Below are 27,873 nucleotides of genomic sequence, written 5' to 3'. Positions count from 1 at the left end.
AGGTACGAGACGACGTGGAGCGCAGCGAGCGAGATGGGCAGACCAGGTGCAAAACGACTTGGCGAGCGTGGGGCGTATTCAAGGATGGAGAGATGCGGCCTCGAACCGTGCATTGTGGCATCAAATTGTTGATTCAGTGTTATCTGTTTAGATGTTAACTAAATAAATGAAATGAACTTTATTTGACGAGAAAGAGAAACCTCATCAGCAAACTCTGGGACTTGTTAAAGAGTGTTTTGAAAACTCACAATTTTTTTCTGAAATGTTGTTGTTGCCCCTCAAGATGTTGTTTTCAAAATCTGAGCTGGGTGGGGAGGAGTTGGGGAGGGGTGTAGTGGTAAACATTTTTTATATATTTTTATCGGCCCTATCGCTCAAGTTGTTTATCTTTTATGGAGACATCGTAAAAACGGCACTTTTTTCGAAAACACTAAATTTATATTTCTCAAATGACGAAGTTATAGTGATGCAAAGTTACCCCTCCTTGAAAACAATTTATTTGTTGTAACTTTTTTGTTTTGTTTTTTTGGCATTTTTCAATGTTCTACAAAACAGCAGGTGCTTCGAAAAAACATATTGTCATAGAAGTACCAACCGGAAAAACATGGCTTGAAAGAGCAAACTGATATCGCTCCTCATAATGAAAAGGTAGCGATTTACTCTCTTCTACTACAAAATGTTTTTCTACATTAAAAATTTATAAAAGAGGCAAAAAAATTTTTAAATGGTTGTCAACTTTGGACCATTATAAATTCCTTCACATGAGGATTGAAATTTTGTGTCTTCATTAAAGCACAGACAAACAGACGTAACAGCTTGAACATTTTTCTGAAAAATCCATCGCTCAACTCATCTACCACCATCTTGCGAGCTTGTTACAAGAAACTATGTTTCGTATGACATTGTCACCAGAAGGCGCTGGAGTGTAATGTTAAACTCGAAGGATTACGACGCTAGCGCCTCTAGTTGTGAAACGCATAATCAATCAAATTCAAATTGGTCGTTAAAGTCATGGTCGATGGTATTTTCTTTAGTGTTACGTCTGTTTGTCTGTGATTAAGGCTCAAGACTCCATCACAATGTTTTGAAAATTGATGACTGTATCACATGTTTGTAATAGTGATGCAATTGGTACGGAAAAGTGCAGCAGCGATAAATAAAATGTTGTTTACAACTGCGGTGGGTGGAAATGGGGTGGTAAAAATATGTCAGCTGATGCATAATGTTGCCAGACTTGACGAATTGTTTATTTTATATCATAAGACATGTTCATGGTGTATCAAATATATGGGTATTTATCGGTTTAATTTTTTTTATACACCACTTGGAATGTAATAGAAGCTTACGTAACATGATTAAACATTTATTTTTGGTTCTATTGTTCAATCCGACAAACAGCAATGATTTTTTCCAATAAATAAATCTGGCAACGGCGAAGAGATGATTATTTTCTTGTGTATGCACATCTTTGTTTGCGTGTTGGCTGGCGTATACGTTGTATTGTTCGGATTGAATGAAGTTGCATCGCGTAGATTTTGTACTCACCATTTCACTTATTGCGCTAGTTAATTTGAGTCTTCCGCATTTTATTGCATTCACAATACGGTCGTCAAATTTGTCTCTCACTTCGATTTTTGCAAAGCAGTTTTCAACAGTTTTGGGCGTGAAGTGAATTAATTGGGAGTCAAGGTTGACGAAAAATGAGATACTCAGTTAGTGAATATGTTTTAGGAGTGATAAAATCAAAGAAACAATGGGAAAAGATCCAGTGAAAAATCAAGTGAGTGTGTATGTGTTCGATCCGAACATTCGAACGTTAGTATGCGTTCGATGTACAAACGAATATCGACCTAGGAAAAAGGCAGTTTTCAGCGTTTTTCCTGCAATTCCTCAGTAATTGCTAGTTTTGATAAGTGAAAAGTTAATATGGAAATGCCATGAATATATTATGATAGAGGGTAAGTCCGTAAATAGCCCCAAAATATTGAATTTAGTTCAAAACTTTATTAGTATTAGTGCGGATTTGAACAAAATCATTGTCATTATCGGATTGATTACGGTTTATAGAGCCTTAAAGTATCTTAATATTTCCGTCTCTAAAATGTCTCTGCACAAGATAAATAATTTTGAGGAAATTTTTTTCTCGGTTGCACCCCTTAAATAAAGTGCTCTAGAAATAAATATACGCTCTAAATCACATATCAAAAAACCCGTTTTCGAATCACAATTCAAATTTTCCAAACAACAGCGCGGCACCTAGACCAGCAGACAGCGTTCAGGGAAAAATTAACGAGGAGAAAATAATGATAACTAAATTATGCACGGAGAAACAAAATAATGGATCAAAAAGTTGAGGTGCATTTCGCGGAATATTTTTATGAATCCAGTTAGATCCACCTATGATTTATATATGTAACAAAAGAGTAAGAGCTACTGAAGCTGATGACATAAATAACAGCTGCTACAACCTGCTACCCTGAAAGGTATACCCGATTAAAAATAGTGTTAAAAAACTATAAAATCTGATATGGCCCCATAAAATGAAGAGATAGCGATTTGCACTCTTCTACGACAAAATGTTTTTTTGAAACACCTAAAACTTCGAGGAACATTGTAAATATGTAAAAATTTAAATAAAAAAGTTAGAGCTGAAAAATAATTTTAAGGGGTTTTTTACTTCGCACCCTATAACTTTTTCCACTTCAGAGATAAAAAATTGGTGTCTTCGACAAAGTGTCTTGAAATTATCATTTCTACAATGTCTCCATACAATATAAACAATTTTATCAATAAAATAAAAAAAAACTCTCGGGCTGCACCCTTTTAAGTCAATTTTTCTTGCTCCTAAAATAAAATGCTCTAAAAATTAAGACACCCTCCAGAACACGTCAAAAGTCTCCAATCAATAGTTTCGCCGATAATACCAATGTTCCACTTTTTTCAAAACCATCCCACTGTTGCGCCTGTTTGCCCAACTTTCCTTGAGCCTTAATGCAGCTAAAGGTTAATTCAATAACAAATTTTCAAAAAGACTTAAAAAAAAAAATTCAAAAAGAGAAAGATCTGCTTTCGTAAACAAAGATTCAAACGTCGATTTGATAAATCTGAATATGAGTCATGATTTGAGTCAGAACGGTACCAAAAACCAAGTCATTCAGTTGAGATGCGCCAGAGTAGTAAACGTTGCGGACGGGAATAGGGTGTGTATGCTATTTTATTACAATCTAACTCCCACTATTTGGCAGTGGCATTATGGATAACATATTCGTGCAATTATTAATATAATTGCAATAATCTTAGATCCGGGAGCTAGAAGGTAATAGCTTTATTGTCACCTATAGCCCGTTTCAAGAAAGAATGCGTTCCGAAGCTATAGCCATATACTAGAGTCCTATAAGAAGAGTAACGTCATATTCCACGTTTGACAGGTCTCCTACTCGTTTGGAACGTACATTTATATATCACACTGAACGACGGCCAAAATGAGACTCACGTTGTGAATAGGAAAAGGAGGTGCTGTCAAAATGGTCCAATACCCTAGTTTAACGTTGACAATCACAAGTTTCAATAAAACTGGCAAATTGGTGGAGAGTTTCTGAGTCGATTGATATATAAATCTTGAAAATTCATCGAAAGATGAATGCGCTGTTAACGTTCAAAATCTTACATGATTTCGTGACCGTCTTCAATTTTGAAATTTTCATTTTACACCCTGTATCCAAGTCTTCCCCTTATGGAACGTACACACGGTCAAGCAGTTTGACCAACATTGACTCCACCTCTTGTTTATTCAAACATCCATCCAGTTTTACCAACAGCGGCACGAACAATCAATTTATTCGGCCAACAATATCACACACGAACGACCGAAGCGCCAACTTGAGCACCAACCATCAAAATATATGGGGGTTTGAGCAACTTCACTACAAATGCTCAAACATGTTCGGCAAACCTTGACTCCACCCCCGATAACTCAAATCAAAATCAAACCGTTTTAATATTTTCCAACCGAGCCGCCGAGCCGTCAAATGGTTGTTCGAACAACTTCACACACGTGCAAACAAAGCAGCAACCGAAGCGTTTTCTTGGGTGCGGAGTCAATGTTCGTCAAACTGCTTGACTGGTGTGTACGTTGCATTAGACGAAGTTCACGTCAAAAAGTGTATCTTTTATTGATTTTCGAGACTATGACGAAAAGACGAAAATGCCTGCCTTAACCCTATTGAAAGTTTGAGGAACGTTTTTCCAATTCATAGACAAAGATACATTTTGCCTATACTTTTATATCAACTGTTATATCTGATAAAATTTATAGATATATTAAATAATTGAAGAACTCGTTTATTTTTATACGTTATCATCGCTAAATTTAAAAAAATATAGGGCGGTCAATAATCCGTATCTCACTGTACTTACATAGTGCCGTTATGTTGATGTAATACCGGAACAGTCGCTGATCATACAGTTGACAGTTCCCCCGCTTCCCACACTCTTCTGTCCACACCAAACAGGTACTGTCGATGATGCGCCCGTAAATGATCGGGCCCGGAATCAAGGCAAAGAGACTGATCATCATCAGGATCAGTCCTTGCGTAAATGTTTTGTCCTCCTTGGCAACGCATCTGCAACGATATTTTCAGTTAACTTCCTAATGGTTTAGGTTGAACAATTTTTCTCAGTATTACCTGTAGTTCACCAGCAAATTCCCGATGCGACCGGAAGCTCCGAAGCAATTGATAATACTGGAAATAATAGAAAACAGGTAAAATCCCATTGCGCAGCCCTTCAGGCAAGCTCCGGGAATCATCCGCGCTGTGAACGGACTCTCGGTGTTAGAGGACGTCGTACTGGAGTACTCTGTCTCATCGACCGCTCGTCGCGTTCTGTTCCGAGCATCAGCGTCGGTTTCCTTGCTTGTGGTCGCGTTAAAGTCTTTTTCGTCGAAGTCCAAATCGTCCTCATCGTCGTACAGATAGACATCGTCCAGATCGGTGTCTTCTGTGTCGGACGAGCTGTGCGGTTCCGCGGTGTTTTTCTGGAAAAGAGCTGATTTACCCTGAGGTTTCTCTCCACTATCATTCAACTCAGTCGGCATTGTAGAAGCGGAAATGCTGTTTGTTTCTAAGCCGCTGGGTGCCCAAGTGATAGGAGTTGGAGCATCGTATGTAGACAGCGTAATATCTGGGAGGGTTGTTTCTCTCGCGAGGGTACTCGTAGTGATAGGAGGATTTGTTTCCCAGGGTTTCGTAATGGGTGAATAGTTTTCATTCTGGCAGGTACATTTGTCGTAATACTTTTCGGTGGGATTCCACGCGTCGCATCCAGCGTGACAGGCGGAGAAGAATGTGATTCCGGTTTCTTCCTGACAGACCGGGCTGTAGGGAATATCATCACAGTGGCACTGACTGTTGCATGGTGCCGTCAAATTTAGGCTTCCGTTCACCAGCGGCATAGTGCCGTCGGGACATGTTAGGAATAAGTACGAGAATTGTCCAAGCATGTAACCGAAACCAACGATTACGTTCCAGAAAAGGAGAATCTTCGGAGAGGGTTTCTTCTTGGAGATGACAATGCCTGAGATTAGAAAACCGGCGACCATTCCGAATAGGGTGATGGGTCCAGTGATGACCGTTGCGTTGGCGGCAGATTTGTGGAACTGAACCTCCATGTATTTGCTCAGGAATGTTATGTAGCCACTGGATCCCAAAATGTAGAATATTCCAGAGATTATGTTGAACATCAGTAGTTTGTTCTTGAGGAGTCGCATCAACGCTTTAGGGAAATCTGCAAGAATTGTATAGAATGTAATAAAATAAGTTATTTAAAAAAACATGCTGACAAGGATGGAATATTGACCTGTAACAAAAGGTAATAAATTAACTTGTAAGTGAACACAACTAATAACAATAACATTGAATTGTGCAGAGTACCATGCTGATCAACAAATAAGTACCGTATACAAATTGTAACTTCGCACGCTTAAGCACTTAAAGAGGGAAATTACATTTTATTGACAAATGGCGAAAAGGCTCAAAAACTTGCTCAGCAGTTCGAGAGTGCCCATAATTTTAGTCTAGGTCTCACTAGACCAATTGAGGATCGGGTTACACGGAGCTTCGAAGACATTCTCAATTAAGAGAATGTTTTTGACCCTTCGTTGGGAACTAATTTGGATGAAGTGAGATATATTACTAGAAAATTTAAAAATATGAAAGCACCAGGTGATGATGGTATTTTCTACATACTTATCAAAAAACTTCCTGAGAGCACTTTATCCTTGTTGGTTAATTTATTTAACAAATGTTTTCAAATGGCATACTAAATGGCAGATAAATGGAAAACGCCAAAGTTGTTCCAATTTTGAAGCCGGACAAAAATGCAGCTGAGCCTTCTAGTTATCGCCCAATCAGTTTGCTTTCTTCAATAAGCAAACTGTTTGAAAAGATTATTTTAAATATTAATGACAATTCTATTTTTGCTGGTGAGCAGTTTGGTTTTCGCCATGGACATGCAACCACTCATCAGTTATTATGAGTTACGAATTTAATTCGGCTCAACAAATCTGAAGGATATTCGACTGGAGTTGCTCTTCTTAACCCTCAAACTGCCGGGACGAATCTTGACAACTTAAAATAGCTCGTTCTCGGTCAATTTTTACCTAAATTGCAAGCGGTTTCAACTGTGATCAAGGGGAAAAGTAGTTCCAGCATGTAGAGGGGTAAAATGCTCAGGATGACCCTCCCTCTTTAAAAGGGGGGAGTTTTGAAGTGTGGCATAAGTCATTTTTTGAAAAAATGTTTAGTATTTTGAAACTTTTAACGTCGTGACAGGTGTTTCATTCTAAGTAATTAATGATAAATGTTAATGGTTGACAACAATGGTCAAATAGACATAAATTGACCTCCGGATGACCTTCGAAGAGGTTCCGGAAACCCGGAATATCCGGTATAAAAGGCCAGCATAGAATCACCGAACATATCGGTCTTCCGACACCTCAAACTTCTCAGAATCGCATAGGTAACTTAGAAAACGTCATAGTTTCTTGGTAGGATAAAACTGCCCATTTGATGGCCACGGAACAGGTTCCGGAAACCCGGAATTTCCGGTAAAAAATGGCCAACATAAAACTACAAAACAAATTAGACCAGTGGCGTAGCCAGAAAATTGGTCTGGGGGGGGTTTTCTGAACATTATTTTTTTCGAAAAAAAAAATTTCTTCCAAAAATGTTGTCTCTGGGGGGGGTTTTGTACCCAAAACCACCCCCGTGGCTACGCCACTGAATTAGACTTCCGACACCTCAAACTTCTCAGAATCTCATAAGTAACTTACAAAACGTCACAGTTTTTCAGTAGGGTAGAACTGGCCATGCAATGGCCACGGAACAGGTTCCGGAAACCCGGAATTACCGGTACAAAAAGCCAAGATAAAACTACATAACAAGTTAGGCTTCCAATACCTCAAACTTCTCAGAATCTCACGAGTAATTTAGAAAATGCCTTAGTTTCTTGGTAGGGTAAAACTCAATTTTAGAGTCAATTTAGTCAATTTTAGAGCAAATGTTTAGTATTTTGAAATCATCATCATAACGGATGTTTTAGTATAAGTAATAAATGGTCAATGTGAATCGTCGACAACAATAGCCAAATAGATATAAATTGGCCTCCGGGTGATCATCGAACAGGTTCCGGAAACCCGAAATATCCGGTATAAAAGGCCAACATAGAATCACGGAATATATCGGTCTTCCAACACCTCAAACTTCTCTGAGTCGCACAAGTAACTTAGAAAACGCCATAGTTTCTTCGTAGGGTAAAACTGGCCATTCTATGGCCATGGAACAGGTTCCAGAAACCCGGGATTTCCGGTAAAAAAACCATACAAAACAAATCAGGCTTCCGACACCTCAAATTTCTCAGATTCTCATGGGTAATCTAGAAAACGTCTTAGTTTCTTAGTAGGGCCACGGTATAGGTTCCAGAGACCCGAATTCCAGAATTCCCGGAACAAAAGGCCAACGTCAAAACAAATCAGTCTTCCGATACCTCAAACTTCTCAAAATCTCATGAGTAACTAATAAAATGCCATAGTTTTTAGCATAGTTTTTTGTTAGGGTAGGTTAGGTCCATGGGATGACCAAGGAAAGTGTTTCGGAAACCCGGAATCATCAGTACAAAAGGCCAACATAAAACTACAATACAAATAAGTCTTCCGACACCTCAAACTTCTCAGAATATCTTAAGTAATCCAGAAAACGTCTTAGTTCCTTGGTAGAGTAAAACTGGCCAAGTGATGACAACGGAATAGATTCCAGAAGCCCGTAACAAGCAGTACAAAAAGCCATCATAGAACCACGAAATTAAGTGGTCTTCCGGCACTTTAAACTTCTCAGAATCTAATGAGTTATTTTGAAAACTCCATAGTTTAATGATATATCCGAAATATCCGGTACAAAAGGCCACGTTAGGCTATCGAAATGGGCTTTCCAGGGACTCCGAATCTTCTTCTGTGGCTATAAAATTTCCAGTAAAAGAGCAATTTGGCGTTTTCTGGATAACTCGTTAAATACTCAGAAGTTCAAGGTGTCCGAAAATTGATTTATACAGATGTTCTATATAGGTCTTTTTCACTGGAAATCCTGGATTTCAGGAACCTGTTCCGTGGCCATTTGAGGGGTCGATAGACTGATTTATTTTGTAGTTCTATGTAGGCTTTTTCCTGTAACGTTGAATAGATCACTTTTACGTAGTGTCTCACGGAGTAAGATCTACCAAACCGAGCCCTAGTGATATTGTAGAAGCAAGACAAAGAGGTGGCTAGGGCTCCGATACTTGTTCGAATAACAGTATTACTGTTCTGTTTTCTCAAGAAAGGATTGAATTCTTATTGATAAGGGGCGCACATTCAATGAGATTGCTCTCTGTCCAAATAGGCTATCATGATCCTCTAGAGAAAAAAAAAACAAGAACTATATCGAAACCGATACTGCATTGCTTATCAATAGTATTGGAGTAATTGGAGATGCACCTATACATTAAGATAGCAATGCAATAGATCTAATAGCTGGTCAAAGTGGTACATCCGAACATAAAAATGTTTGAAGACTAATTTATTTTGTAGTTCTACGTTGGTCTTTAGTACCGGAGAAGTAAGGTGTAAGGTAAGATGAGGGTTTAGACCTGTTTTATAGTTCTATGTTGGCCTTTTGTACCGTGAATTCCGGGCTCCCGGAACCTGTTCCGTGTTCATCACATGCCCAGTTTTACCCTTGAGCTTGAGCTTGAGCTTGATTGACTGCTCGTAGTTGCTACTCCATTATGACCAGATCAGCTGTTCTTGCATAAGGAACCAACAGATGTTTGCTTGGGACTAGCACACATCTTCAATGTGCAAGTACTGGTGATCTCATTTGATAGGTCATACTGGCGCCTGCCACGTCAGAATGCAAGTCAATGTAGGGAAGGGGAGGAAATGATGATGCAATCACTCGCCCACTGCAAGCCGAATATACCTCTGCACTTGCCACGAGTTCATGCCGGAATTTGTTGGAATTTTGGGTTAGGTTGGAGGCAGAGGTCCGTCTTGGTTAACGAGCTGCCAATGTGATAGATAGGAGAAGGTAACTGATGGAATTTCTAATTGGATGTAGGAAACGAGCTGCATAGTTCATTTCCAATTCTAGCAGATTACTGTTAGAATACTCAAGTTGAAGGTATAGGAATAGTAATGGAAACGGTATGGAAGTCCATTTCCAGTTCTAGCGATTGCTAGAACATGAGAAATACAGAGAAAGATACAAAGTAGGAGAATGGAACGGACCTGGGATTGAACCCACGACCTCCTGCGTATGAGGCAGAAGCAGTAGCCATATGACTACCAAGCCCTCTTCTCATCACATGCCCAGTTTTACCCTACCAAAAAACTATGGCGTTATCTGGATTACTAATGAGATTCTGAGAAGTTTGAGGTGTCGGACGCCTAATTTGTTTTGTAGTTTCATGTGGGCCATTTTTTAACGGAAATTCCGGGTTTCCGGAACCTGTTCCATGGCCATCGCACCGCCAGTTTTACCCTACCAAGAAACTAAGGCGGTTTCTAAATAACTCATGAGATTCTAAGAGGATTGAGGTGTCGTAAGCCAAATTTGTTATGTAGTTTTATGTTTGCCTTTTGTACCAGAAATTTTGGGTTTCCGGAACCTGTTCCGTGGCCATCGCATGGCCAGTTTTACCCTACCAAGAAACCAAGGCATTTTCTAAATTACTCATGAGTTTCTGAGAAGTTTGAGGTATTGGAAGCCTAATTTGTTATGTAGTTTTATCTTGGCCTTTTGTACCGGAAATTCTGGATTTCCGGAACCTGTTCCGTGGCCATTGCATGGCCAGTTCTACCCTACTGAAAAACTATGACGTTTTCTCAGTTACTTATGAGATTCTGAGGAGTTTGAGGTGTCGGAAGCCTAATTTGTTTTGTAGCTTTATATTGGTCTTTTTTACCGGAAATTCCGGGTTTCCTGAACCTGTTCCATGGCCATCAAATGGCCAGTTTTACCCTACCAAGAAACTATGGTGTTTTCTAGGTTACCTATGAGATTCTGAGAAGTTTGAGGTGTCGGAAGACCGATATGTTCGGCGATTCTATAATGGCCTTTTATACCGGATATTCCGGGTTTCCAGAACCTATTCGGAGGTCATCCGGAGATCAATTTATGTCTATTGGGCCATTGTTGTCATCCATTCACATTGACCATTATTTACTTATACTAAAATACCTATTATGATGTTAAAAGTTTCAAAATACTAAACATTTGCTCAAAAAATGACTTATGCCACACTTCAAAACTCCCCCCTCTAAAAGAGGGAGGGTCATCCTGAGCATTTTACCCCTCTACATGCTGGAACTACTATTCCCCTTGATCACAGTTGAAGCTGCTTGCAATTTAGGTAAAAATTGACCGAGAACGAGCTGTTTTAAGTTGTCAAGATTCGTCCCGGCAGTTTGAGGGTTATAGAAAAAGCATTTGACAGCTTTGACAGCTACACGTCGCCAACCACGCAGTCTACGGAGGGTCCGCAAGTCATCTTCCACCTGATCGATCCACCTTGTCCGCTGCGCACCTCGCCTTCTTGTGTCCGTCGGATCGTTATCGAGAACCATTTCACCGGGTTACTGTCCGACATTCTGGTTACGTGCCCGGCCCACAGTCGTCCGATTTTCGCGGTGTGAACGATGGATTATTCTCCCAGCAGCTCATGCAACTCGTGGTTCATTCGCCTCCTCCACGTACCGTCCGCCATCTGCACCCCACCATAGATGGTACGCAGCATTTTCCTTTCGAAAACTCCAAGTGCGCGTTGGTCCTCCAAGTACACAAATTCTTCTACCACCTCGATTTCGTCACCACCGATGCAAACTCGCGGTTGGTGGCTCACGTTGTCTTCCCTTGAACCTCTTCCTATCATGTACTTCGTCTTCGACGTGTTGATGACTAGTCCGATCCGCTTGGCTTCCCTCTTCAGTCTGATGTAGGCTTCCTCCATCTTCTCAAAGTTACGTGCCATAATATCTATTTCGTCGGCGAAGCCAAATAGCTGGACGGACTTATTGAAAATTGTACCACTCGTGTTAATCCCTGCTCTTCGTATTACCCCTTCCAAAGTGATGTTGAATAGCAGACACGAAAGACCACCTTGCCGTAATCCTCTGCGGGTTCCGAAGGGACTCAAGAATGCCCCTGAAACTCGAACTGCGCACATCATCGTCGCTTTGATCAACCGTGTCAGTTTATCCGGAAATCCGTGTTCGTGCATTAGCTGCCATAGCTGGTTCCGATCGATTGAATCATATGCGGCTTTGAAGTCGATGAATAGATGATGTGTGGGAACGTTGTATTCGCGGCATTTCTGCAGTACTTGGCGAATGGCGAACACCTGGTCCGTGGTGGAGCGTTCGCCCATAAAACCCGCCTGGTACTGCACCACGAACTCCCTTGCAATTGGTGCTAGTCGACGGCATAAAATTTGGGAGGGTACCTTGTAGGCGGCGTTCAGCAATGTGATTGCGCGGTAGTTGCTACAATCCAGCTTATCGCCCTTTTTGTAGATGGGACACACGACACCTTCCATCCACTCCTGCGGCAAAACTTCCTACTCCCAAATCTTGGTAATGACCCAGTGCAGCGCTCTAGCCAGTGCCTCACCACCGTGTTTAAATAGCTCTCATGGTAGTTGGTCAACCCCAGGGGCTTTGTTGTTCTTCATCCGGCCAATCTCTTCCTGGATTTCCTGGAGATCCGGAGCCGGTAAAATTATGTCCTGCGCGCGTTCTCCCAGGTCCATTACCATACCGCCATCTTCGTTTGCCACATCGCCATTCAGGTGTTCTTCGTAGTGCTGCCGCCACGTTTGGATCACCTCACGCTCGTTCGTAAGAAGGTTCCCGTTTATGTCCTTACACATATCCAGCTGTGGCACGTGGCCCTTAAGTGAAAGGTTTAACTTCTCATAGAACTTTCGTGTGTTATTAGCGCGGTACAGTTGCTCCGTCTCATCACGGTCTCGATCTTCCTGCTGGCGCTTTTTCCTCCAGAAAATCGAGTTTTGTCTGTTCCGCGCCCGTTTTTATCGTGCCTCGTTCGCCCTCGTGCGGTGTTGCAGCAATCTCGCCCATGCTGCATTATTCTTTTCCACTAACTGCTCACATTCGCCGTCATACCAGTCGTTTCTCTGATCCGGGGGCACCATGCCAAGTGCAGCGGTTGCTGTGCTACCAATGGCGGATCGAATATCTCTTCAGTAATCTTCAAGAGACGCTGCACCTAGCTGCTCTTCCGTTGTGAGTGCCACTTCCAACTGCTGCGCGTATTCTTGGGCTACTCTACCGTCTTGTAGCCGCACAATGTTAAGCCACGGCGTCCGACTTCGACGCTTGTTGTACACAGTCGAGAGTTTTGAGCGCAAGCATACTGCAACGAGGTAGTGGTCGGATTCAATATTCGCACTGCGGTAAGTGCGGACGTTCGTGATTTCGGAGAAGGATTTACTGCCGATTAGAACGTGGTCGATTTGGTTTTCCGTTTCTTGGTTAGGTGATCTCCATGTGGCCTTGTGGATATTTTTGCGAGGAAAGAAGGTGCTTCGGACTACTATTCCGCGGGAGGCTGCGAAGTTTATGCATCGTTGGCCGTTGTCATTCGATACGGTGTGCAGACTATCCGGTCCGATGACCGGTCTATACATTCCTCCCTTCCTACCTGTGCGTTCATGTCACCGATGACGATTTTGACGTCCCGCAGGGGACATCCATCGTATGTCTGCCCCAGCTGTGCGTATAACGCTTCTTTCTCGTTGTCGGGTCTCCCTTCGTGTGGGCAGTGCACGTTGATGATGCTATAGTTGAAGAAACGGCCTTTAATCCTCAGCTTGCACATCACTGCATTGATTGGCTGCCACCCAATCACGCGTTGGCGCATCTTACCCAGCACTATGAAGCCGGTTCCCAGCTCGTTGGTGGTGCCACAGCTTTGGTAGAAGGTAGCCGCTCGATGCCCGCTTTTCAACACTTTCTGTCTTGTCCAGCAAATCTCCTGCAGCGCCACGAAATTGCGGGGATGTAATTCATCGTAGATCATCCTGTCGTAATCTGCGAAGCCTAGCGACTTGCAGTTCCATGTTCCAAGCTTTCAATCGTGATCCTTTATTCGTCGTCTAGGTCTTTGCCGATTATATCGAGTCGCATTATCTCTTATATTGTTCGTAATTATTGGTTTTCCAGGCGGCTTATTGGGCCTGCGCAAGCCTCCGGTCTCGTCGGAGGGCCGTCGTGTCAGGGCTGTTTAGCGTCCCACCTAACACCATGACTTGGGCTTGTCTTCTTCTTCTTCTTCTTCTTATTGACATTACATCCCAACACTGGGACAGAGCCGCCTCGCAGCTTAGTGTTCATTAAGCACTTCCACAGTTATTAACTGCGAAGTTTCCATTTTTGCATTCGTATATCATGAGGCTAACACGATGATACTTTAATGCCCAGGGAAGTCGAGACAATTTCCAATCCGAAAATTGCCTAGACCGGCACCGGGAATCGAACCCAGCCACCCTCAGCATGGTCTTGCTTTGTAGCCGTGCGTCTTACCACGAGTCTTACCGCACGGCTAAGGAGGCCCCAGGGACTTGGGCTTGTATACAAGTTGAAAACAAAAAACTGATTCGGATAGAGGTATTCTTCCCATCCCACATCGCAAATCCCTGACCTTCTGCACCGCACGGCACTGTGGGTGCGGCCAAGATGAATACACAGCTAGGTGTTCCAATCTGCCAAATTCACGGTTCAGCCATCTTGGATTTTCGTATGGGAGAGCCATCCGGTTTGTTTATGTTTTGCACCGAAAATGAATTTTTCACCCCCGCCTTCTTCTCGTCCATAAATTGGGCAGATTGAAACACCTAGCTGTGTATTCATCTTGGGTGCGGCCACAATGGTGGCACCGGTGACGAACAAAGAGTTGCTTACGGTGGCGAAATCCCTTGCATCGATCAAAGCTCCAAGGTCTGGTGGAGTACTAAACTCCGCGATCAACTCAGTGGCGAAAACCGTCGAGGTAGCGATCTAACGTAACCGGAAAGGTACTCGATAATGGGCAGTCGTGACTTCAAGAATGCATTCAACAGCGCAAGCTTGGATGCCATCGCGCTCTCGTTATGCCGGCTTAGCTTGCCGGTGAACCTGTACAAAATTTAGGAAAGGTGAGCTATTGCGGAATTATCAAGAATGAAGTTCGATTGCTAGAGAGTGTGCTGCAATAGACATGGGCGTTATAAAAACAAAATTCCAGCATAATTTTTTCCGGGATTTGATCCGAAAATTCCACCATTATTTTCTCCAAGAAATCCTCCACGAGCTCCTGTATAAGTTCTGCAGCTAATTCTTGAGAAAATTCTTTCGTGCTGTTTCTTATAAAAATTTCTGAAAAATTGCACCGTGGATTTCCTAAGAATATTCCGTGGAAATTTCGCTGAATTGCCAATAAACATTCCTGAGAATTTCGCGAAAAATCTTCGAATTTCTTGTGTAAATTCTATAAAAAGATTTTTTCTCCCAAAATTTCTCCGGGAATTTTTCCAGCAGTTCCACCGGCAGTTCCTGCAAGAATTCCTCCAGGATTTCCTCCAAGAATTATTCTTGTAGTTCTATCGGCAGCTCCTACGGGGGTTTCTCTAAAAAATCTTAAGGGAATTTCTTTAGACTTTCCTCCGGGAATTCATTCAGGCTTTCTTTCTTTCTGGCTTTTTCAGGAATTTAAATAGAATTTTCATTCCTCCAGAATCTCGTCCGAGAATTTCTTCGGGAACTCCTCAGGGAATTTTCCAGGAGGTCCTCTGATGATGATGATGGTCCAGCTACATACCCCTGCAAAGGTCAGCTAGACGAGATTTTTCTATAAGATGAATTCTCCAAAATATTTTCCAAAAATTCTTCTGGTAGCTTCATTGGCAGTTTCTCCGGGGGTTCCTTTGAAAATCCTCCAGGGAGTTTTTTCAGAAATTCCTCCCGAAGCTCTTTCGAGAATTCCTCCAAGATTTCCTCGGGCAATTCATCCGGTTGTCTCTCCGGGAATTTCTCCGAGAGTTCCACCAGTAGCTCTACCAAGAAATCATTCAGGCTTTTTTTTTTAAATCATTTAGGGTTTCTTCAGAAACTTAGCTGGAAATTCCCCCCGAAGTTCTGGGAGTCCCTCCGGGAGGTCCTCTAGGAATTCTTCTAGGAGTGAGTTCCTTCTGAAATTCCTCCGGGAGTTCTAACGGGAGCTTCTCCATAGTTCGTTCGGGAATTCCCCTGGGAGATCCACCAGCAGTTTCTACGAGAATTCCTCCGGGAGTGGAGTGGAATACCCGGAGATGAATTTCTAGAGGGACTTCCGAAATCCCATTTCCCGTTAAATTCCTTCGAAATATCCTCCAGGAATTCCCTGTGAAGTTCCTGGAGGGATTTCCGGAATAGAATATTCTAAAGTAATTGCGGAAAGAATTCCAGAATGAAATCCTAGAGGATTTCGCTACTGAAATTATGGAGGTATTTCCGGAAAAATCCTGAAAGTTATCCCGAAGGAATTAAAGGAAGAGTTCCGGGAGGAATGCCCGGAGAAGTTCCTAGAAGAATTTTCGAAGGAATTTCTTGAAGATTTACAAGTGAAATTGGTGAATTTGGAGGATTTCCGTCATAAATTTCTGAAGAGACTTCTGGTGGCATTTTGGGAGGAAATTCCGTATGTATTCTTGATGGAACTCTCGAATGCATTCCTGAATTAAATGCCGAGAATTTTTCTGGAAGATTAGCCGAAGAAGTGTCTAGAATTAAACATTGGAGAGAAGTACAATTACATGAGAAGGATTTTCAGAGGAATTTGTGGATAACTTTCCGGAGCAATTTAGAAGTTCACAGGGAAGCTTCTAGAAGGATTTCAAGGAGAATTCTTGAGCCCGAAATATTTCGAGTTGCTTTGAACTTTCATATATTATAGATCCTGGATACCCTAATAAATTTATGGAAATATTTTGAATTTGAACCATCTATTTCTGAATATGATTGGATCGAAAAGTGCACATGTTTAAGGGAATTCATTTCAGTACCCGTTCAATCTTTCCACCATTTAGGGGGAGGGGCGACCGCCCCCCTTTGGCTACTCCCTTGGCAATAGACGTAAGAACAGAGTTAACTGTGAGCTTCAGAAGATGGGAAACAGCAGTGCGCTTGATGTGTCTCAGTGTGATATCCGCCACACGGCGGCAACCAAATCTGAGTGGTGTGAAACAATGCTGCGGAAACGACAGATATCACTTTGAACAAATGATACCCACTAGAACAGTGCCCTGTTCTTAGACTCATGAATTTACTCAGAGCTCGTTTGATGAGTTCGGGTAGCCTTCTAGTAGCTATCATTACGTTAGGCGTAATAAACCTTTTTGGTTGAACACATGTTGTGACGGCCATCCAGTTGGTCATCAACCTTTGTTCTTCGCAACATTTTAGTTACCGTCGTCAGGGGTGCCAATGGGTCAAATGGGGTGAGAATAAGTCACTGTTTCAACTACATAGAAAACTTGTAGAACAGAATTAATGTATCTTACGGCAAGAAAACTAGATTATAAAAGATCTTTGCGAACGATTTTGTTATCCGACCTCCAGACTGTCGGTGAGGATGTTGATCCATTCTCACCCCCAGACCCATTATCTCGAGGGTACATTTTCATAGTACAATACGATACTCCTCAGAAAGGCTCTGGAGGAAAAAACTGTAAATTGGAACCTTATTTTGCCAGTTCGTCTGTTCATTTTTGTGGTGATACAATGCACTCGAAGACAAGCCGTACATTTATAGATAAAATGGGCTTTGCGCGCTGCTTGACTAAAAGATACAAATATTTGCATGTTGGTAGCTATGGAAATATTTGCGCATTTCATTATCCCAAGATCTCGTTCTCGAAGAAGATTGTCGCGTTGCTACTGAGCGATTAATTCCAGAACCAATGGAGCGCGTAATCGCATAGTTGTCTGCCAACAGTAATTCCGGAAAGGTGGTCCCAAGGAGTCGAAAGATTCAACCCCGTTCGTCTATTTCTGGATGCAAATTCCATTCCTGCAGACGCAACTCCGGCCTTTGTCTAAATAAACCAAAAAACTGGGGTCTACAGATGTATTATGATTTACGACTTACCTTTCAACTGGGGTAATTCTACTATCATGCCAACTTCATCTTTCTTTTGCACTGCTAAACCGTTTTGGTCCTTAGTTTTGCTCAAAGGATTTTTCTCCTTTCCAAATGCTTCAGCATCATTCATTAGGATTACGGGCATATTTGATTTGGGCCTACAATGTTTACGATTCAAAAGCTGACATTATTGATAGAGCTTTCTTAGAATGTTTTACCTATCGGTTGTAGCATTTCTCTTGGGCAGTTCTTTTGGGAACAGGCCAATCAAAGCGGCGAAGAACAGCATAGCGATTCCCAGTATGATCCACCCAAGCCACCAGGCTCCCAACCATCGTGGATCACTGCTATCGATGACTGGAGTTTTTGACGGATCGATATAAATCTTCAGAGCGAAATATCCTATCGAAGATATTGATGATAATTAAAATCTGGCACGTAAATATTATAAAATGAATGTTCTCACCAAGTGCAAATCCTACAACCGGACCAAACGTTCGCAGCGATGAAGCGTAGGCCAGCATAAGTGGTGTGTTGGTTTTCTTAGTGTTGTCATCTAAATAGGTATGACCGAGCGAATAGTACAGTGTGTTCCCAATACCCAACACAAACTGGGATAAAAATATTAATACCAGTGGAATTACTGAGATGATGTCGTGGCACTCTTTCGGACTGACCGAATCCAGGCACAGCCGGTTGGTGCTTTTGACGATTCGCGTCAGATTGTGGCTGTTGAGCAGCTCATCCGCTTCCTGCTCGTTGATGAACTCCTTGGTGAGCTGCAGTGCCGCGTCGCCTGCCCCATAGATGAAGTGCGGCATCGCCAGGATGAAGCAGGACAGGGCGCAGAACACAACACCCCACGCTATCCAACGGGGCCGATTCCTGTGGCCTCCCACATATGAGAGGATAAGGGAAAGTAGGATTTGGGAAATTTCATTTCCACTGAGGATGATTCCTGCAAAATGGGATACAGACAGACAGAACAAGAACAAATTAGTTTTTTCATAGTTAATATTTATTGATGTATAATACATTATTTTAAATGGTATAATATCTCAATACAGTGATTCAATAACAAATTTAATGAGTAATAACAATAAGTTTAATACATGAAATGGGGTTTTTCCCTACAGGAATTAAATTCATTTCAACTTTAAAGGGATTAATTATAGTTCCACCGATCAAATTTGATGACCACGTTAGGTCTAGTTCTTTGAGGCTTCTTCTTCTTCTTCAATGGCTCTACGTTCCATCTGGAACTTGGCCTGCTTTGCAACTTAGTATACTACTAGCATTTCCTAAGTTATTAATTGAAAGCTTTTCTATGCCCGCCATTGCATGAGTATGTATCTTGTGTGGCAAGTATAATGGATACACTATGCCCAGGGAGTCGAGAATGTTTCCCACCCGAAAATTTCTTAGACCGGACCGAGAATCGAACTCGCCATCTCTGGATTGGCAATCCTACGCCTTTGCTCGCAAGGCTACTGGAGACCCTTTCTTTGAGGCTATTTTTGCTATTAATCATGGTTTTTTTAAAGCTTTCCAAAAGTTCATGCCTATAATCAAAGGCTTTTTAATTTCAGGAACTATCAGTGTCGCAATGACTCTAGTTTCGTCCCCGAGTGTGAATAATATATTTACGTATCCAAGGCAAGTATGCACAGTGTCATCCGCTGTACTAACTTTTACATTGGACTTCAGAATCTTGAAGCCATGTGACTCTATCAAATTTAGCTCACTTATCACACTGACTTCAGCTCCGGAGTCCAGTAGAGCTACAATGTCTGTTCCTAAAATAATAACTTCAATATGAGGACAAGAAATAGGGTTGACTCTCACTTGGAGAATTGTGGACTCCACAATGTGAAGGTTGCTTCTGCAATAAAATTTCCTGGTTTGAAAATCATTTCGCACAGCGAGATGCTTGGATTACCTGGCCTTTTGGAATCTTTTTCGCTCTTCTTCCCTTCGGTAGTGCAGATTTCTGTCTTCGGGACTACGATGTGAAATTATTTCCACCTGCCTTCTCTCTAGTCTATTGCTAGCATTTTCGGAAATTCCTTTTCTACTACTGTCAGCTCCATTATCTTCGTAGTCCTTCCGAGCTCTTCTCTCGTCCTTGCTTTCGTACAATCTTTGTCTAATTTCCTCTTTATACTGACCAACTTCTTTCGTTTCATCATAGCTTGCTTTTTCTTGATCTCTTTGAAATCTGAGCCGTTCATTCTGCAAGTCCATTTCTTCATTATTTCTAGGATCGTAAACCTCATTACTCTCAATCTTCTCTTCTTGAACTCCACCTATCTCTTTCTTATCTTCAATTTTCTTTTCCGGCTCTTTCTTCTGAATCGTTCCCTTATTTAACTCTTTCTTTTCTTCTGTTTCTTTTTCTAGTTCTATCCTTTTCTTCGTTTTATGCTCCAGTTCTTTTTTCTTACTCACTTTTTCCGCTCGACTTTCCTTATCGCTATCAGGGAGTTCAGTGCGTGACTTCTCTTGTTTCGGACAGCAGAACGATCGAGCGATCTGCCGAAATATTGTGTTCTGCATTGTGCGGCCGGTAATAAAAATCAGTTCAGTGCGTGATTTCTCGTGTTTCAGATTCTCCAGTAAGCAGAGCGATCGGCCTGTCGTCGAAATTTAGTTTTGCTTTGTGCGGAAAGCAAAACGATCGGTCACCGAAATTTTGTTCTGCTTTGTGCGGGTGAGTAAGTTAATCAGAAAGATAATTAAAATATTTAGCGTTTTTCGATTGTTTTTGTTCTAAATCAAACTACACGCTATACACGGCAGACCGTTTACCAAAACGAACCCTGCCACACTCCCTACCCCATATATCCAACATCCCAGTGATTTCTCGTGGAAGTGCAGATGACTCGTCGGCTTCTATCAAAGCGAGTATCACGTCAACAATTTCCTACCTATTCCTTAATTGACCTGCATTCGGACACGGCCGGCGCTGGTATTGCTTATTTTTTGGGTCACCAGTTCTTACATATTAAAGATGATGTTAGTCCCAAACTTCATCTATTGGTTCTCTGTGTAATTACAGCTGACCTGGCAATAACGGAGTAGCAACCGTGGGCGGTCAATCATGCTCATGCTCGACTTTCCTTATCGCTATCAGGTTCACTAATCAGTGTTTCTCAAAGCTAATTTATACCTTCTGAATATCTCTTGAATGCGATAACTAAGATGATCCTGAACATTTCTTTCCACGTCGTCAACCGTTGCCGCGTTTCTGGTTCGAGCCAATTACTGTCGACATTGACATTGCCGCATAATCTATTTCCTCACTCAATTGGTCTTCAATTTCCGCGATTTTTAAGCTATTCTCCATAATATTCCGAATCGATACAACGGTTTAAACTTCCTATCTTCGATTACTAATCTACAAATTACAAACGTTTTTTGTCCTCCAAGCTTTCTCTCTTATTTGGTCTTGTTTTTCTCAACAACAGTTCATAATCGGCCTCCTCCTCCCAGAGGTGTTCGGCGGTCGGCAAAGAAGAAAATTTCTTCATTTTTGCTTTAAATAACCGAAATTATTTAAAGCTCAATAAAAATTCAAACAAAATATGATGAAAAGAAATTCGAAATAATAAAATAGGAAACCTAACCTTAAACAAAAAATTCAATTCAATTTAATTTAAAAAGATTCAAATTCAACTTATCCTATGAAAAATGTAAAATACAACTGTTCTAGAGAAAAAATGCAATTAAAACCAATTCAAGATTCAATTGATGTAATTTAGAGTTTAATAAGATTTGATCCAACGGAAAGAAAAATATAATTTTAACGTTGGGCGCTAATGTAACCGTTCGTAGCTACAGCTCGAGGTTTAATTATAACCGGCGGCTAAAGCGCCACTTCCGGAATCCAGAAGACCACCGGTCGAGTTGTTTTGCCCGACTAATTCTCGACTTCTCTCCTCAGGGATCACCTGGCTGAAACCTAAAATTACGCTTTTCGCCAAGTGTTTTCCCCAACTTGGCCACCTCCCAAGTTACGTTACTCAAACTCTCAAACTCTCAAACTCTTCAAACCCGCTAACAAATACCGGCAGGTGAATTATCGAAATGTTCGTCAACTTTATTGAAAAGTTTACTTCCAGACACATTCATAAACGGTGAATATGTGTTTACATTTCACGAGGTGATACATAGAACACGTTTTTGATCAATAAAGAAATGAATCACTTCAATTGACAATCACAAATGTAATCAGTGCCAGTTATCATGTGTTTCATACATTGAGCACTTTCAGTGTCCATAGAATTACTGTGTAGACGAAGAAAATAGCTGAATACGTTCTATGTTGAATAATGATTAATAAATATTTTTAAAAACGTTTGAGTTCTGTTCGGAGCTTAAATTATAGGGTTCTCGGAGGTCAGCCACCCAAGGTGCTTAAAGCCTCTTTAATAAAGATATATATAAAAAAATAATTACTGAACTGTGCAAAATAACATTTTACTCATAGTATTGGAAAACATGGCTTATCTTAATGAGCAGCCATTATTTTTGCGTAGATAAAACAAACCAAAGTCGTATGTACTATAAAAGTTATCAATCATCATAATTAGTACTTCTTCTGTGGTAGATATTACTGGGTTCAATGTTTCTTATTATTGCCGTGACATGGCAATAATTTCCAATTGATGATTACTTTTCATTTTATAATACAAATGATGAAAACGTTTATTTGACTTTCTTTTTCGTGGAGTTTTGATGCATTAATATTAGAACCTGAATCACTGTGATTGAGTCAGGAATGTGATTCTTAGAAGAGATATTGGATTTTCGACTCATTTTCTTCGAGCATTGAGATGCATTTTCCCAAAATTTGTTAACGAAAATGATATTGCCCCAAAAATGACATTTCCCCAAATATGACATTTCCCTGAAGGTGATTATACATACATGGAGGGAGCTGGCCATTAGCATAAAGCCATTGTCACTGAAAATCAGTTAATGTTCTTGATAGTGAAGTCTGCCTTCTTTTTTTTATCTTTATCTTTATTGGGAGTAGAGAAAAGCCCGTTCGAGTAGTGCTCGTATAGGCACTTTCTCGAATGGGCGCAAAACCTTCTCATCTTTTCGTATTAACAGAATTTACATTGACTCCAAATGATACATTATAGTCTTAAATATACAATTATACACTACTTATAACTAACATATGTACAGAAACAATTTCAAGAAAAACACTATACAGTTAAAACAAACAAAAAACTTACTAACGTGTAGAGTTGGTAGTGGTAGTGATAAGATGGGTGAATTTCTTTTTGAGAGCAGGGTGGTAACTCAATTTCCATTTTGGAATTTCCGGCTTTTTCCCGGTTTTTTCCCTGTTCAAATTTTTGAACTTTCCCGGCAAGTGTATCGAGAAAAGATATGATCGAGGAATGAAGTGTTGTATATAAATTCCGCTGTGACGTTTTTTTCAGTAACAGGCTTGGCACTTATAAGGCAACCGCTCGTTCCTGCTCTATACGCCATGGGTTTAATTCCAGATCGTTTCCATCTCCATTCCATAGGTACCTTTATCTTGCCTATTCTAGCAGTCACTGTTAGAAGTGAATCAAAGCTATTTCTGCATTCGTTTTTTCATTTCTATACCATTGGCAACACGTTAATTAAAACGACTCTCTGGTAAGTGATAGAAGCATTGCTATCAATTATTTTTCATTGTAAATTCTTATTTGAAAAATAAACGAGCTCATTATATAATTTTGATCTAAATTGTGATTAATATTTCAAAGATTTTTCAAGCAAAATATTTTTCTTGAAAAAACATTAAAGCGTTCTTCAGAAAAATAACAACAACTACCGAAAACAGGAAGTTAAAGATGACAGATGTTTTCATATCATAAAGCACTTCTATTCAATACCCTAGCAGCACACATATTCCATATAGGTTACTGCAACTCATGTGTGACCAGATTTGGTCGCAATCAAGTTGCTGCAACCAGATTTGCCTGATTTGTGCTACTCGGGTATGAGCTCAAGGCATTCGTATTCCGTTGTTATGAACTCAAAATAACCCCTTATCAAGTTAAAAAAATAACATGCTTTAGGAACTTGAGATAGCATTGATTTAAGAAAAATTAAATGATTTCAAAACGTTCATAGGGGGAAAGACGGCTTTGGCAGGTTTTGTTCTATTATTGTCAGAGGGGTTTTTGTCGACCAAATTTTATGAAATTTGGCCACAATATTCTTTAATATGCAAACTATGTTTAGGCCAAATTTGAGCATTACCAGTCATAAAAAACCCCCTGACAATAATAGAACAAAACCTGCCAAAGCCGTCATTCCCCCTACTTAAAATCGGAATCATTATTCAAAAACGAGACAGCTCAAGAAATATTTTTGTCAGATTTCTCTGAGAATTTCAAAGCGGATTTTAAAATGGGAAAGCATTTTATAAGAAATGGAGTATTGCTAATGGTTTTACAGTCCACCATGTGTTCGAAAAAAGTTCTTAACTTCAGATATACTTCTAAGATTCCAGTATAATATCCTAGCTTTAGAATGTATTTTGATATTTTGGAAATTCTGTAATACTGATATAATTGTCTAAAATTAAGTGTATTTTCTTGAATAGAAACAATTTAGAAGTTTTAACTAAGAAACATATAACACTGAACAGATTTCAGAGCTAATGTATTTGTATTTCGAGAAGAAAGCTGGGATACGTGAAAGGATCTTAGAAGCAATATGGTTATAGGGTTATGATTTCTTCAATATTTGAACTGAAAAAAATATTCCTGAAATTTCTGAAATCTTTGGCACTTGAGATTAGTTTTTATTTATTTACAGTTGTCTGAAAATCTCCTATGTAAATATGTACATTATGTGGAAAATTTTGATTTGAAAAGTGTATTGGAGGTAACCACTTTTCTTCGATGGGAATCAAACTCATAACCCTTAATACTGAGGGCAAAATCTTCCAGAAAATCTAAAAAAAAACTTTTTAAAAGATTGATAAATTTATGTAAACATAATTCTTGAGTAAGGACGTGATTTCTAAAACCTATGATTGTCAAGGAATTTCTGTGTTATTAAAGGGTGTACGGAATCAAATTGCACCACTTTCAAAAGTCGATAACATTTCACCTACTGGGCTGATTACAACGAAATTTTGAGAAAGACGGCTTCAGCATGTGTTATTCACACTACGTGAATTTCATTAAGAAACTTCCAATAGTTTCGAAAATACAGCCGAAGGAACAGGACGTGTGAAAATAAATCTTGCGCATTCACCTCCATATTCCACATCTTATAAAAAGATGTTAGTAATCCAATTTTTTGCCTTTGACCCCGATATCACCAGAATTGCGGCAGATTGAAAGATACTGGTCTGGAATGAAAACACGAGCTTCGGAAGCCTCCAAAATTTACAATGATATGGAAATGCTAATATCATCTTCCAAGCTTTAAGTGATGAACTTTGTCAAACTTAAAAATCACTTTAATAAAGTCCAAAAAAAAAAAAAAAGTCTTCCAAGCTTGGACGTACATGTTCATGATAGAATTAGAGGCGAAAGTATAGAATTAATAGTTCCGTTAACGGAACGGAACTAACGGAACTATCAATTCTATACTTTCGCCTCTAATTCTATCATGAACATGTACGTCCAAGCTTGGAAGATGATATTAGCATTTCCATATCATTGTAAATCGTTTAACTTCACGTAGAAGTAACACACACGAAATCATTAATTTAGCCTACAAAATTGATTATTACGGAACATAAAATGTTAATTTGGCCTTTCGCGTCAACATTTCGTATTGGTTTCTAACTCCAACGTTAACATTTTCGTTTAACCGACTAATACAGGTAAACTTTTCAAAAAACTTTTTGTTTTGTCGCTTCTATAGTAAACAACCAAAATCAAAAAAATAAGAAAAGCGCTGAAATCTAATTTTGGACTGATATTTGTCAGATTTTGAGAGAGCATCAATCTCATTGTTCAGACCGGTTCACACTGCAGCAATTTTTGATTTTTGTTTTCGATTTTTGTAATAGTTAGAGGCTTCAAAAAATATGGGTTCTTTGGGAAAGTTGACTTCAATTAAGTTAAATAATCGACTGCGACAATAAAATTAGTTATTTTTTTTTGTTGGGATAGATTGCAGGATGAAAAATGTTAGTCAGGGACATGTACAAAATATAAAAATATAAAATATAATTGATATAAGAGATAAAAGAACAGGCAACAATACAAAAAATTTGCACCAAAATATCATTTAAATATCAAGATATGCTATGGATAAGAACAAACTAATGGCACATGATATTGATTACTTCTTACAAATAGCATAACTTGATCTCCTTATGATATTTCAGTGCAAAATATTGATATTATCCTCTGATCTTTTATCTCTTATATCAATCATGTCCATATCTCATTTTGCTATCTAATCAACATTTGATATTATTGAGCTATTTTCATCTACTCGAGAAGTGGTGCACTTTGATTCCGTACACCCTTTATGCTGGAAACGAAGAAATTATCCAACTGCTGAGAAACCACGAAAAAATTGGGATTTCTGAGCTCCTTATAAAAATGTACATCCTAATAAAAAAAAACACTATAACAATTTGATAACAAAACTCATTCAAACAGCATTTCATGAATCCTAGAATTTAAATAAAATGTAAACAATTATCAGAAAAATTGTTTTTAAAAACAGACAAGAAGTTAATTAGTTGATTATAGATTTTATTTAGTCACAGATTCTCTGTGATTTCCTTACGATCAGTATACTTCAAATAATGAAGTATCAAAAACAAAACACAATTACCCTGTTGATTGGTTTTATCATTTTCCGATTGTAAAAAGAAATGCATATCAAACTGACAATTCCGAGCAAGGCCGGGTACATACAGCTAGTTTAACATAACTGTAAAAATATGTTCAAAACGAGTTTTCAAACATTGTAATCATTATTATTATAATAATCTTTATTAGAGAGGTTTTTAGCCCAAGGCTAGTTCACCTCCGCCATTGTAATCATCATAAATATAATAGCTCTGTCCGGTGACTAGCCAACCAGACGAAGCACGCGGGGAAATTCTTACAAAAAATAAAATATTTGACACTTCAATTTATTCTTTTTTAGGTGCAAAGAACAAATCAACAACCAGACATTAGATTAGATGAAAAAATCACAGACAACAGACGTTAAAAAATTTTAATGCAGAAAAGAATCTAAACACTTCGTCGTGCGGGGCTTCTTTTGAATTCAGGGGCTACTTTGGATTTTGGATTTTCTGAAATAATTTAGCGAAAAAAATACCAAATTTAAAACAGAAAGCTAGCATCCAACTAACAACCAGATACCCGAATGGTAATAATGGCGATTTGATAGTAATGTACGTTACAATTGTTGTTTCAAAATGTCCAAAGTTGCCCCCAATTTGTCAAAAGAAGCCCCGCACGACGGTAGTTAATTAATATTCCGCTTGAACAATCGCCGGAAAGTAGCCAATTTCCTATGTTAAGTAAGCATTTTCAATGTTGCAAGTTATCCCATACGGGTAGTCAGGAGAGTTTATTACATTTTTGTAGTTTTTTTTTGATCAGTTCATACAACTTTCAATATGCAGCTTTGTGCATTAAAACTTATTCTTTCGATACAAAGTGGAAGTTTTGAGTTTTGAGTAGGGGAAAAGTGGTAAAATGAACACGTTAAGGACTTGCGTTGAATTAAGTCTTAAAACGAGGATAATTTGCTAGTTTTACGACAGAGTTCAACAATTTTTTTCACTAATATATATTGTTTTAGACAGTTTTTCTTTAAAATGAAAAACATTCAAAATTCGCATTTTCAAGATAGTACAGGTAAAATGAACATCACTTTAAAAGCTCTTTTGAAACAAATAACAAATTTTATGGAATGGCAATTATTTTTAAAGTAAATTTTGCTATCCAAAGTTTTACCATGGTTATATTATACACTACAAAAAAATCAATAATTTTCTACATGTGGAACGACACATAAAATAACTAGAAAGCCTTCTGTATACATTCTATGAGCACTTTATAAATTACAAAACAGTACAGATACATTGAATAATCATAACTTATCCCGAACACTTGCGTCCTTCTTAAAAAATATATGTGAAGACTAATGGTTAAAAACCATAACA

The 27,873-nt window shown here is 39.5% G+C and overlaps 1 protein-coding gene across 4 annotated transcripts in view; it reads right to left on the bottom strand.

Moving 5' to 3' along the window:
• The window catches only part of LOC134212026 (solute carrier organic anion transporter family member 74D), a 94,547-nt gene that overhangs the window by 3,798 nt on the left and 62,876 nt on the right, over nt 1-27,873 (bottom strand). For all 4 annotated transcript variants that reach the window (XM_062689519.1, XM_062689520.1, XM_062689522.1 and 1 more), the window contains 5 exons: nt 18,172-18,663; nt 17,924-18,107; nt 17,712-17,863; nt 4,686-5,784; nt 4,417-4,622 (listed from right to left, as the gene is read on the bottom strand). In XM_062689519.1, coding sequence (XP_062545503.1) covers nt 4,417-4,622; nt 4,686-5,784; nt 17,712-17,863; nt 17,924-18,107; nt 18,172-18,663 — 2,133 coding nt within the window. The remainder of the gene's footprint in view (nt 1-4,416; nt 4,623-4,685; nt 5,785-17,711; nt 17,864-17,923; nt 18,108-18,171; nt 18,664-27,873) is intronic.

The sequence above is a fragment of the Armigeres subalbatus genome, chromosome 2 (assembly GCF_024139115.2).
Source record: "Armigeres subalbatus isolate Guangzhou_Male chromosome 2, GZ_Asu_2, whole genome shotgun sequence".
In the NCBI taxonomy this organism is placed as follows: domain Eukaryota; kingdom Metazoa; phylum Arthropoda; class Insecta; order Diptera; family Culicidae; genus Armigeres; species Armigeres subalbatus.
This window is presented reverse-complemented; position numbering and strand designations above follow the sequence as displayed.